The following is a 13,694-nucleotide window of genomic DNA, read 5'->3' as shown; positions in this document are numbered from 1 at the left end:
TCGTATCGTGGGCTTAGTGCCCAGACAGGGTGGCTGACAGGCTTGCCAAGACCCTGGACAAGGTGAGGAGGGAGCTTGGGTCCATGCTCCTGGTAGGGATGAGGCCTCAGGCAGAAGGGGCAGGGCTGGGGACAGCCAGCCCTCAGCACCTCCTAGAGCACACCATGCCAGGCCCTCAGCCCTCAGAGCTGCCTGGAGCATGTTGTGTGGCACTCCAGCAGTAATTTAAAGAGCTAGGGAGTCCAGTCACTGCTGCTCCTGGGGAATGGTAATGGCAGCCATGAACCTTGGGCTCTTCTGCATCATCAGGCCCCAGGGCAACCAAAACGTGTTAAAGATACATACATAATCTCACAAAGATTTCACAGAGTCTACCCACAGTGTCCACAAATTGTCACAGCTACATGTAGAAACTGGATGGAGAGGAGTGGGAAGCTAGAGAGAGATCAAAAACATTATGGTGCTTTTCTTGCTAGCTTGAAAATATCAGTTCTTTGGGGTTTACGTACCTTGGACTGGGGCCAAAGGCTCATATACCACTCGGTAACCCTGCAGGATTCCATTTGCTGCTGTCGGCTCTCCCCAAGAAACATTGAGCATAGTGCAAGTGATTTCTGAGAATGCCAAGAAGCTGGGAGCACTGGGAGCTGAAAGGATTGCAAACATACTGAATTGAAGTAGGACTATGTAACCAGATAGACATATTACGAAATGGCATTCATTGCCCAGTATAAATTTAAAGGAAATAAGATGAGAACAGGATTTATCAACTGTATCGGATCTTTGTGGAATGAAATAGAAATATAAAGTGTTCTAAAATCAGCAGACACTAAATTGCAAAACTGAGATTAAAAAGGATAGGAAGAGGAAATGGAAAATATGTAGAAGAAATGACAGAAGAGACCAGAAGTTCATTTTCAAATGACTGCATCACCAGGATAGCAAGAATCCCTTTTCTACAGCTTTTTTGGGAGTAGAAGACACAAAAAACGAGTGAGGGGAAAAACATCAGAGTTTTATGGCTTCAGGCCCAAGAGGTTAAGTGGCTACGCATGAGTTGAGCACCCAAAATGCCCAAAGTGCATGTGCAGGTCAGGTCTATACTTAAGTATACTGTTGTATGTGTGCATGCATGTCCTCAGCTTATGTGCATGCATCTTAGTTTGACTAAGCATTCTCATATGTAGTTGTGCAACTCTTGTGCTGGCCAATAACATTTTCTTTTCGCCCAGAACATAGGGATTGTTACTCTACGCTGCCTTCTGCACCCCTTTGCCACTGCATGGTGCAGCAAAGCCAATCTGGACCTTAGGAGTTAAATGGTGCATAGTGTCCTCTGCAACCGCGGTGAATATCATTCTCAATCCTGTGCAACAATCCTCAATTTCAGAGGGGGATGCAGATTCCTATTGTGGAATATCAGTTTCTTGAGTAGTAATGAGACCCCCAAAAGAACCAGAGGGCATTATATGGTCTTCACCATTGATAAAAAAGTCATGGTTCAGAGACTGAAAAGCATTAAGAGCAAGTCTATTGTTGGTGCACCCTCTCTCACAGAACATAATGACTATGGAACATCCATAGAACATGTGTTCCACTGGGATAAGCATCTTCAGCACTGTTATTATTTACTGTGGTTGTACAGAATCCCAGAGGCTCAATGAAAAACAAAAAGAGCATGATTCTTCTCTTGCATTCTTTTATTGGTGGATCTCTATTTATTTCAATGGAGTTACTCCAGATGGACTCCAGTGGTAAGATCAGAATGAGATCTATAGCCTTTGCTGGGTCAGTTTGTTCTACTTCAGATCGTGGCATCAATTCTAAAAGCCCTTCCCAAAGGTCTAATTTAATGCAAAATGTTGGCGTAACCATAATAAGAAAATAATATAACAGCTTATCCAACAATCCGCTCTAAACCACAACCACCCTCTCATTCCGTGATACACAGGATAAACACTTGTATGATGATCATCGTTTAACAGACTAAACTGTGGTTTGGAAAAAGGGAAATAATCTCATACCAGCCTGATGTGTCCTGCCCTGCCTGGGGCTGCTTCTTGGTCCGTCCCCTGCTGCATTGAAGGCAGATATGCAGACCATGTATTTGGTGTGACTGGTCAGATTTTTCAGCCGAACTGTTGTCTCTGGGAGGAAAAGAACTTTCACTTTCTCAGTGTCATTCTGGCTGTCCACATCCCAATAATAAATCTGTTGAGAACAGACAGATGTTGATGTCAATCCTGCCCTCAGACTACAGTCTCATTGAGGTGCAGACTGTAAAACAGGTACTCTTGTTCCCCTATGGCCAGTCAGATGTTGGCAGTTTTAGCTTTGGACCATTCAGTTATAGGATGTAATAATATTATTCACTTTGGCTGTGTCTACATTGGCACCCTTTTCCGGAAAAGGGATGCTAATGAGACAAGTCGGAATTGCAAATGCCGCGGGGGATTTAAATATCCCCCGCGGCATTTGCATGAACATGGCTGCCGCTTTTTTCCGGCTCAGGGCTTTGCTGGAGAAAAGCGCCAGTCTAGACGGGATCTTTCGGAAAATAAAGCCTTTTCCGGAAGATCCCTTATTCCTGGAAAAGGGTGCCAATGTAGACACAGCCTTTTTGTGCAATCCTAAAGTCCTTATTTTATTTTTACTAAGGAAAATTCCCCTTGGATTCAAAATGTTTTCCCTGAGAAGGACCTTTCAAAATAGAGTAGAGAAAGTGTGAGATGGCTTAATGACATCTGTTATGGCTATAAACTACACAAGAAAAAGTCGTTGGTTCAGGACACAGATCTACCTCCTTTGACAAGTAACACCACAAACAGTATTAGCATTATATGTTTAGTGCAGACCCTTTAATCTTTCAGATAGCCTTCTGCCCAACTTCTACCAACTTACTGGAGAGATTGGAAGAGGCTCTCTCTAATTGTCAGGTAAGTTCCTTTCTCCTCCTTTCCCCCCATGTAATTCTTATCCTGAAGCCATAAAATTCAAACTCCAGAGATGAAGATTCCAATAGGCTACCTCTAAAGCGATCCGTAGCACTGCTTTGTGGATAGGCCTGGCAGTGACAACTATAAAGAAGGTCAGGGCACAAGAGCCAAGCCAAGAGTCTACCTTGGCTCTACAAGCTGAGCTATTAGAAGCATCTATGCACATACAAGAGGGATTATACATAAATTAATATATGAAATTGCTTGCTACTGCCAAGAAGTAATGCCAGATGATTCTCTCTCACTGGCTTGGCTTTCCTTCACTTGCAGACCTAGGTACACGGAGAAAGGCAGAGCCAGACACTGAACTCAAGCCAAGATCTAGCAGTTGTAGGCTTGCCCACTTCCAATCTCAAAGGATCCTCTCTCATCTGGAGAGACAAAACAAGATGGTTCTGCAATGTGCTTTATATCTCTGCAAACCAAGTGCAATAAATGTTACTTTTTCATCCTGTTAAAGTAAAGGAGGTGAAATAAATTATCTGACATCTGACCTCGCTCATTCTTACAGCCCAGAGAAAGTTATAGACTTCCTGATGGCTCATGACAGCGGTCAATTGCCACCCCCGTGTTTTCTGTGCTTTTGGTTTTTGGAGCAGATATGCTGCCTTCATATACTGAACTCTCCACTCTTTGTATGCACCGAATTTCTATCAAACTTTAATACCCGCCTTCTCTTTTTCTCTTCTTTGGACTCTCTCCCTCTGGTTTTGGGACATAATATTACTGTAGCCTTAGAATTAGTCTGCCTCATGCAGCACAGGTTGCTGTAGGAGGAAGTTTATTTCACAGGTAATTGTAAAGCCAAGTAAGATAACGAAAGCAACAGGAAGGAAGTATTGCCTTGTAGCCTTGTATGTTCCCATTCTGGCTGTCGATAGGAGGTGGGTCCCACGTGATCTCTAACTGGCTTGCAGTAAGGGCGTTTATTTGGATGTTCTGTGGGGCCATTGCTGGAGCTAGAGAGGAGAAGGAAATAAGGAGAATTAATAGTGACAAGGGGAACTAGACTGATATCCAAGTTGTATTTGTCCATTTATGGAGCAACCAGGTTAGTCTCTTTGTTTATGCCACAAGTGAGGTAAGAAACAATCAGCTTTAAATCCATCTAACTGATGCCCTAGAGAAGTCTCAGATAAACACTGCAGGGCATGTGGAATGAGAATCAGTGCTGTGGAGGTGGCTGTGTTCTCTGTCTCAGACCAGCTAAGTACACCCAGTCCAGCAGGCAGTTTGTTAAGAAGGAAATGGCAGAGAAAATATCTCCGTATTTGAGTTCAACTAAAGCTCCCAAGGCAAATGCTCCATGGTGTTTTTGCTTTCCTGAATGGCCAGTTGTTGAAGATAAACATAGCTCAGGGTCTCCTTAGCAAGAGTCACCATAATGTCCTGTTTATGCTACTGTAGTTGGCTGCTGTGAGGCTCAAACAAGTGGAGCTGCTAACACAGACATCATAAGAGGGTGGCTAGGGTCTCTAAAATTGTCCCTAGAACACTTTAGAAAAAAACCAATTAGTCACATTTTCTGTACAGTAAATGGATATTGATGCTTTTTTTGTTTTGATTTCATTGTACTTTCAGATTTAAACACAGACTGAAAGCTTGTCTCTTTCTGTCTTAATATTTATTTTGTTCACGTGCTTGCCATTTCTCCTTCTTTGTACCGCGCCATACCAGAAAACTAATTTGTCCTCCTTGTGTGCACAGGGGAAACACAATCTTTCTCTTTTGCTGCAGTCCAGCTCAGTGCAAATGGAACTTCTTTCTGAGTGACTGGTGAGGATGATCTGTTTTCTAGACCTGCTGTTTTAGCCTAGTCGCTCTTACAAACAGCACATGTCCTGGTTACTGAAGAAATATCTAAACACATTGTGGGGAAGGAAAGGGCAGGCTGCAAAGCGAAACCACTCCTGCCTTCTCTTTGGGCATGTGCAGATGGTACTGCAGCCTTTGCCCACAATGCCCAAGAGAGCTCTCTCTGTGATCCCTGCCCATTTATAGATTGTAAATAAAAGTGATAAAACATTCACCATCCAAATAAGATAGCCCTGGTTTTCTGTTCCTCTAGAGAGATCTTTCTTTAGAGACAATGACCTTCATAAGTCAGACTCTCCCCATATCCACCCGCCTTCCAGGGTTAAAAAATAAAATAGTAATTAACACCCACTCAGCCTGACACCAACTATTTATTTTGTTCTAACTGTGTGGTTTCCATATTATCACTGCCCACCCTGCCGTTAATGGAAATGTTAATAACCAGCACCAGGTTGTTGTGACAGATGCTTGGGCTCATTATCAGAAATTCTTATTTACCGCTCCATTAAACGACAGAATCGCACAAAAAACATACAAAAAACAATTCAATCAAAACTAACTGGAGGAATTTTAGCAGCCGCATTAATAATCCAAAACATAAATAAAGGGAATGTCGCTTGCATGTTTGCCATGGGCAACCCTACTGCAAAATGATTGTTGTACAATTAAAATGTGAAAGGCAAAATTGAGCAGGGTCATTATCCTGGTGCTCTGTTAAAACTGTTTGCTTATTATTTGTTAGCGTCTTTTTTTCGGTTGGATGTGTCAAATGCGGGAGGTGAGAATGGGTGTAAATAAAACACAAGCTGGGCTTGTTTAGTCAAGCAAACTCATCTAATTGCTGCTCTGCAATCCAACCAACCCCTTTTCCAGATTTCACTGGGGAAGTGAACATAGCAGCAAACTGTCCTGATGCTCAGTCATTGTTACCTTAGACCTGCCACTCTCAGAGGCAGAGGGCTGTATAGCACACATCTGAGCATGCAACCAAGCCTCTCATACAGTAGACACCCTACAAAAGAAGCTCTGCAAATACATCTTTGAGATCGGGCAATGACGACAAAACAGAAATGTGCATAATGATGGAGGAAAGCAGATCCGTTTTACAATCTAGTTTTGTCCTATACAACTGCATGTCTTGTACTGTCAGAGAGGTTTTGCTTTGAGGCTACATCTACACTAGCATTCTTCTTTAAATTCCCAGTGCTGGGCTAGAACCAGTGCAGCTTCAATGCTGCAAGCACCAGTGGGGGGAGCTAGCATACGTACAGCTAGCTGTCGTTGTGACCATGTCATATGACATTTTTCAGAGCCTGTCTAGACAGCACAATGTTTAAAAATGCCAGTGATCATTCCACCTGACTCTCCTATTTACAATCCCGGAATTCTGATGACATGCAAATTATGTTTGGTTTGGTGCCCTGTGAGTCTGACTCGCTGTCCAACTTTCAAACTCTGATGCTTCACTCTCCCTACATGCATAGATTTCCTGCTGAAATAAACAGGGATGGAGAAATAGTGCCACTCATGCTTGATGCTCTGCACACAGCACATTACTTTAAGGGCAAAGTAAAGTGTTTTAAAAAGAACAAAACCCATCCCTAAAATCATTCCTGTTTGAGACCCCAAAACCTTTGCTGAATGCACAGGCAGACGTTATCAGTACAAGCAAACACATTTTAAAGGTGAGTTGAAAGGCCTTTTACCTTGTAGAAATTCAGTTCAAAATTTCAAGGCTCTGTGGTTTTTCATAGCTGCTGGCCTCAGTAGAACATAAAGCAGGGTGGGAACTGCATCCCTGACATTGGTTTAGGTGCTAGTGACATTATCAACTTTAGCAGGAGAGACACAGAACCCTGAGGGCCTGAACTCGGCTTTTGGCAGGTAAAAAGCATTTCAATTGCTCTGAAAAATGTATTTGGTTGTCATTTCTAAGTCTGCACATGTATTCTGATTTGGAATCTCATGTAGCTTTTTGCAATCACATTTTTTGTAATAGAATTTCCTGTCTCCTAAATGGTAAAAGCTAGGACCACCGAGTTCAGTGTACAGCTTCCACTTATTATAACTTAAAACAAGGTAAGGGTATGGTTGTGCCAGGAAAATTGGATACGCCTGGAATGGGATTGCATATCATAAAAACATACAGAAAAGAAACAATCACCAGGCAAGTGAAAGGGCCTTGCTGGTGGTGTCGCTTCGTCCCTGTCAGGGACTGCCCCAACCCAAAGCCTCCCGCCCACCCTGGTACTATTTGGGGGAGGGATGAAGCTCCCCCTGATTCGTACTCGGACATTTCTGGTTGGTCTTCTTGTAGGATGAAAATTTCTGAGGCAGGCTATGATATTCTGTTAAGAACCAAATCTAAATTCAGACTCTGGGAATGGCACATAAACACAATACATGGTTATTCCCCTTCCTCACCAGTCTAGTCCATCAAAGGAAAGCCATGACCCAGGATGGGAGGCAGGACAAGACAAATTCAGTGGTGCTAATCTCTCTGCTTTAATCCCCAGATGGACCACATCCTGCAGTGATACCTTCTTGAAGCTGACAGACATATCACCACTTAACTGATAACTGATGTCTGCTTTGTTTAAATACTTGTTTTACTGGAAACACTATGTAACTTTATATTATTGCTCTTACCTTGCCTTACTATTAGCATCTATCCAGAGGATCCCGGATCTTCCTCCCTCCCATCACTTTGATCTGTCCATTGAGCATCCTATATAACTAGCTGTAACCTATTGTTTGGCAGTGTTCACTGAGCTTAGCAAGTGACACTCCGCCCAGCGCTGTGTGTGTAATAAACTCTCCTGCTTGCTTCACATACGGGCTACGTCTACACTGGCATGATTTTCCGGAAATGCTTTTAACGGAAAAGTTTTCCGTTAAAAGCGTTTTCGGAAAAGAGCGTCTAGATTGGCAGGACACTTTTCTGCAAAAGCACTTTTTGCAGAAAAGCGTCCGTGGACAATCTAGATGCGCTTTTCTGCAAAAAAGCCCCGATTGCTATTTTTGTGATCAGGGCTTTTTTGCGGAAAAGAAATGTCTTCTGTCTAACTGGCCCTTTTGCGCAAAAGTCTTTCAGAAAAAGACTTTTGCCCGAACGGGAGCAGCATAGTATTTCCACAAAAAGCACTGATTTCTTACAGTAGGAAATCAGTGCTTTTGCGGAAATTTAAGCGGCCAGTGTAGACAGTTGGCAAGTTTTTCCGGAAAAGCTGCTGATTTTCCGGAAAAACTGGCCAGTCTAGACACAGCCCCGGTGTCCAGATTCTATTCCTTCACCTCTTCATCGGGAAGTGAGGGGAAAGTGCACAGTTTACTGCATTCTTTACTCTGGCTAGGAAGCGCAGAAGGCTGGACTTCCATGTAACCATTATTTACACGGGGCTTGACAATGAACAAGAGAGTTTTTATTAAGTATAAAAAGTAGGATTTAAGTGGAAACTGTCAAAGTAAGTTACTAAATTAAAATGAATAGAAAACACATAGCTAGGTCTAATCCTCTAAGAAACTTATTACATGCAAATTCTTTCCCTGAACAACTGTTCTTATTTCAGGTAAAAACTTCAAATCAGAATTGGTCTTTTACTCTGACGTAGGTCTAGAACCCTCTTCAAAGTTCTTTTGTATCCTCTTTAGGGTGTGCTAGGCAGTTTCAAAACCAGCTGAAGACAAAGGGCTGAATGCTTCCCATTGCTTAAATAGACTTTCTCCCAGGGTGGGAATCCTTTGGTTTTGCATCTCCTTTCTTTCGGGAAAACTATCAGGTTCAAAATGGATTCCAGTACTATGTGGCATGGTCATATATCTTTCTAGCACCAATCGCAGTTTGGGCTGACAGGGCAAACATGACTATTCAGAAGTTGTTGATTTGAGAACTGAATCATTAAATATATGAAGTACCACTAATTGTCCTCATTAAGGGTATGTCTACACTACCCCGCTAGTTCGAACTAGCGGGGTAATGTATGCATACCTCACTTGCTAATGAAGCCCGGGATTTGAATTTCCCGGGCTTCATTAGCATAAGCGGGGAGCCGCCATTTTTAAATCCCCGCTGCTTCGAACCCCGTGCAGCGCGGCTACACGGGGCTCGAACTAGGTAGTTCGGACTAGGTGCCTACTCCGAACTACCGTTACTCCTCGTGAAATTCAAATCCCGGGCTTCATTAGCAAGTGCGGTATGCATACATTACCCTCCTAGTTCGAACTAGGAGGGTAGTGTAGACATACCCTAACACATTTAAAACTAAAAACCGATCAACACTTCATAGTTCTAACTTCACATACAAGAATTATATTTGCACAAAAATAGGATACACAGATCCAGCATACTGTAACTATAAAATTGATATGTTACATGACCTCTTTTGCATAAAGCATCGTGAGTTATGCATATTCATATTCATAAGCCAATTTTCACAAAGCATGGGGGTATCACAGTAATACTATGATAAAATATTAATAAAATACTAATTAGGGATTGGTTGGAAGCCAATTGAATGTCACAAGGACAGCAGATCAAAGATACCACAAAAAAGTGAAAGCTACAGCCAAAATTTGCTAATATGGGCACCTGCAGTTTGACATCTACATTTCTATTTGGACACTTAAAATGTAAATAGTCTAATGTTTGGCCACAGCAAAGTCAACAGGAGCTGCAAATGCTAATCGCCTTTAAGAAACATGATGGTTGAAACACCCAGTGGCCATGCTACAAAAGAGCTCGCTGTATTTGTTAGCGCTGGTGAAACTGCACTGGGCCATTAACACTGATTTTCAATAACTCTCAGAACATTAAGCTCCAGACGACTGGAAGAAATCTAAAACTATGCCAGCATTTTAAAAGTGTAAACAGGACAAGCTGGATAAAGAGACTAGCCAGCCTGACATCCACCCCAGGAAAAATAACAGTCCTGTATTAGCTGTTTAATGAAGAATTTAAACTGGGCAATATAATTAATCTCAATCAACAGGGGTTGATGGAAAATAGTCCCTGTCAACTAAACTTGATATCTTTTATGATGATTACAAATTTGCCCGGAAAAGGTGAAACTGTAGATGTAATAAAAAATACTGAGACTCCTGTAAGAAGCTAGATGGTGCTTGGTCCTGCCATGATGACAGGGGACTGGACTCGATGACCTCTTGAGATCCCTTTCAGTTCTAGTATTCTATGATTCTAGGACGGGGTGGATCAAGTGGATCCGGCCTGTGGAGGCCCTGCCGCTCCCCCCATCCCAGGCCAATTAGGCCTGGGGGAAAGCGTGCAAAGTCTCCTCCAGCCCTGCCCCCGCCCTGCAAGGAGTGCGCAGTGCTTAGAAGCACCGTACACTCCTGGCAGTACGGGAGGAGACTTTGCATTCTCCCGCTGCCCTCAAGCCCTGATTTTGTGAAATCTCCTCCCACAATGCAAGAGGTGAGGCCCTTCTAAGCACCGCATGCTCCTTTGCACGTTCCCCCTGTCCCGAGGCCAATCAAGGCTTGTGGGTGCCAGGAGCACGTGAAGTCTCCTCCCATCCTGCAAGAGGTTTGGCAATTAAAGTCACCTGCCAGCTGCTGCTCAGCTGGCAGTTGACTCTAAGAGCAGCGCTCCCTTGCAAGGTGGGAGCAGGGAGCAAGAGACTTCATGTGCTCTCCCTCCCCAGGCCCTAATTGACCTGGGGGAAGCAGAAGGCAGCACACAAATTCTCTTCCCACTGCCAGGGGCATGGGCGCCTAGAGAGAACTGCCCGGTGTTCAGAACAGCTGGCGGTTCTCTCAAGGGGGACAAAGACTTTGCCCATTGCACCACTCCCAGACCAATCAGGGTCTGTGGGTGGGGAACATGGAAGTGCCTTGGCCCCGCCCCTGCTGCCTGAGGCCCCGCCCCTTCTGAGGTGGCCTGGAGCCACTTCAACAATTTCTGAAGTGGCCCCTGGTCAAAAATTATTGCCCACCCCCTAGAAGATAAAGCAAATGATCTGGTACTGAATTATATTTTGCTTAAAAAAACACTGATATCAAATGACCATGGAGCACAGTAAGCGGATGAAAAAGTAGTTCATTTACAGCTCCTCAAAATGTAGCAGTAAATGAGGAATCATCAAGCAGGTGTGTTTCTAGTAATGTCCTTCAGGAATCTGTTCTTGGTCCGATGCTATTTAACGTTTTGATCAATAGCCTGGCAGAAAACATTAAAACATGACAGATAAAGTTTGCAAATTACACAAAATTAAGGGGGCAGTAAATAATGAAGAGGATAGGCCACTGGTCCAGAGAGATCTGGATCATTTGGTAAACTGGAAGGAAGCAGACAATGGCTACCTCCAGACTACATCCCTCTGTCGGCAGAGGGATGCAAATCAAGCACTTTGAAAGTGCAAATGAGCCCAGGATTTAAATATCCTGGGCTTCATTTGCATACTCAAGTTCCTGTGCTGTGTCGATCATGCGCCATTTCCAAAGTGAAAGTGAAGCCTAGCCACAGTTCTGCCGACAGCGGGAAGCTTTTACGACTTTTGAGGAGTACAGGATCTGTCGGAAAAGCTCCCTGCTGTCAGCAGAACCACAACTAGTCTTCACTTTCACTTTGGAAATGGCACATGATCGGCACAGCGCCAGAACTTAAGTATGCAAATGAAGCCCGGGATATTTAAATCCCTGTCTCATTTGCACTTTCGAAGTGCTTGATTTGCATCCCTCTGCTGACAGGAACCAGGAATGTAAGCCATGCTAACAAGATGGGGGCACTCCATCCTCAGAAGCAGTGACTCTGAAAAAGATTTGAGGGTCATGGTGGATAATTAACTCAGCATGAGCTTCCAGTGTGACACTGTAGTCGAAATGACTCATAGAATCCTAGAACTGGCAGGGACCTTGAGAGGTCATCGAGTCCAGTCCCCTGCTCTCATGGCAGGACCATGCACCGTCTAGATCATCCCTGATAGATGTCTATCTAACCTGTTCTTAAATATCTCCAGTGATGGAGATTCCACAGCCTCCCTAGGCAATTTATTCCAGCGTTTAACCACCGTAACAGTTGGGAAATTTTTCATAATGTCCAATCTAAACCTCCCTTGCTGCGATTTAAGTCCATTGCTTCTTGTCCTATCCTCAGAGGCCAAGGAGAACAATTTTTCTCCCTCCTCCTTGTAACATCCTTTTAGATACTTGAAAACAGCTATCGTGTCTCCTCTCAGTCTTCTCTTTTCTAAACTAAACAAGCTCAGTTCTTTCAGTCTTCCTTCATAGGCTATGTTTTCGGAGGGTATGTCTACACTACCCCGCTAGTTCGAACTAGCGGGGTAATGTAGGCATACTGCACTTGCAAATGAAGCTCGGGATTTGAATTTCCCGGGCTTCATTTGCATAAGCCGGGCGCCGCCATTTTTAAATCCCGGCTAGTTCGAACCCCGTGCCGCGCGGCTACACGCGGCATAGAGTAGCTAGTTCGGATTAGGCTTCCTAATCTGAACTAGCTGTACTCCTCATTCCACGAGGAGTACAGCTAGTTCGGATTAGAAGCCTAATCCGAACTAGCTACTCCATGCCACGTGTAGCTGCGCGGCACGGGGTTCGAACTAGCCGGGATTTAAAAATGGCGGCGCCCGGCTTATGCAAATGAAGCCCGGGAAATTCAAATCCCGGGCTTCATTTGCAAGTGCGGTATGCCTACATTACCCCGCTAGTTCGAACTAGCGGGGTAGTGTAGACATACCCTAAGACTTTAATCATTTTTGTTGCTCTTCTCTGGACCCTCTCCAATTTCTCCCCATCTTTCTTGAAATGTGGTGCCCAGAACTGGACACAATACTCCAACTGATGCCTATCCAGCACAGAGTAAAGCGGAAGAATTAGTTCTTGTGTCTTTCTCACAACACTCCTGTTAATGCATCCCAGAATCGTGTTTGCTTTTTTTGCAACTGTGTCACACTTTTGACTCCTATTTAGCTTGTAGTCCGCTATGAACTCTAGATCCTTTTCTGCAGTGCTCCTTCCTAGACAATCACTTCCCATTCTGTATGCATGAAACAGACTGTTCTTTCCAAAGTGGAGTGCCATTCATTAGTCATTACTAAACTTCATCCTATTTACCTCAGACTATTTCTCCAGTTTGTCCAGATCATTTTGAATTATGACCCTATTCTCCAAAGCACTTGCAACCTTTTTCAGTTTGGTATCATTTGCAAACTTAATAAGCATACTCCCTATGTCAATATCTAAATTGTTGATAAAGATATTGGACAAAACCAGCCCCAAAACAGACCCCTGCAGAACTCCACTCATATTATCCTTGGACAAATAAATTGGCATCTATTTACTAGAAGTAGGGAGGTCATGTTACCTCTATATTTAGTGCTAGTGCAAATGCTACTGGAATACCATGTCAATAGTTCAAGAAGGATATTGATAAATCGCACAGTGTTGAGAGAAGAGTCAGAAAAATGATTGCAGGATTGGAAAACATGTCTTGCGGTGCTTGAACGCCTTGAATCTATTTAGCTTAACCAAGAGAAGGCTAAAGGGTGACTTAATCAGATTTTAAAGTACCTATAGAGGAACAAAAATTAGATGATTTCTTCCTTCTAGTAGATGAAAGGTACAACAAAACCTAATGGCTGGAAGTTAAAAGTCAGAGACATTGAAATTGGAGATGGGAAACATTTTTTTTAAGTGAAAACAATTAATCACTGAAACAATTGACCCAGGGTTATGATAAATTCTCCCTCATGGGCAATTTCTAAATGAAGAATGTATGTTAAGAACTATGCAGGAGTTCAAACAGCAATTAATTCAGATAATCGTTAGATCTTGGTGATCAGACTAGGTATATGATTATAGTGGTCCCTTCTAGCTTTGTAATCTACTCAGATGACGGGAAGAATTATT

The 13,694-nt window shown here is 43.3% G+C and overlaps 1 protein-coding gene across 14 annotated transcripts in view; it reads right to left on the bottom strand.

The window, feature by feature from the left end:
* Window positions 1-13,694, bottom strand: part of SDK1 (sidekick cell adhesion molecule 1) — an 855,588-nt gene that overhangs the window by 42,730 nt on the left and 799,164 nt on the right. For all 14 annotated transcript variants that reach the window (XM_075899629.1, XM_075899627.1, XM_075899628.1 and 11 more), the window contains 3 exons: window positions 3,840-3,955; window positions 2,025-2,211; window positions 510-647 (listed from right to left, as the gene is read on the bottom strand). In XM_075899629.1, coding sequence (XP_075755744.1) covers window positions 510-647; window positions 2,025-2,211; window positions 3,840-3,955 — 441 coding nt within the window. The remainder of the gene's footprint in view (window positions 1-509; window positions 648-2,024; window positions 2,212-3,839; window positions 3,956-13,694) is intronic.

Source organism: Pelodiscus sinensis, chromosome 16 (assembly GCF_049634645.1).
Source record: "Pelodiscus sinensis isolate JC-2024 chromosome 16, ASM4963464v1, whole genome shotgun sequence".
In the NCBI taxonomy this organism is placed as follows: Eukaryota; Metazoa; Chordata; order Testudines; family Trionychidae; genus Pelodiscus; species Pelodiscus sinensis.
Note: the sequence above shows the minus strand (reverse complement) of the source record. Positions and strands in the feature narration are given on the sequence as shown.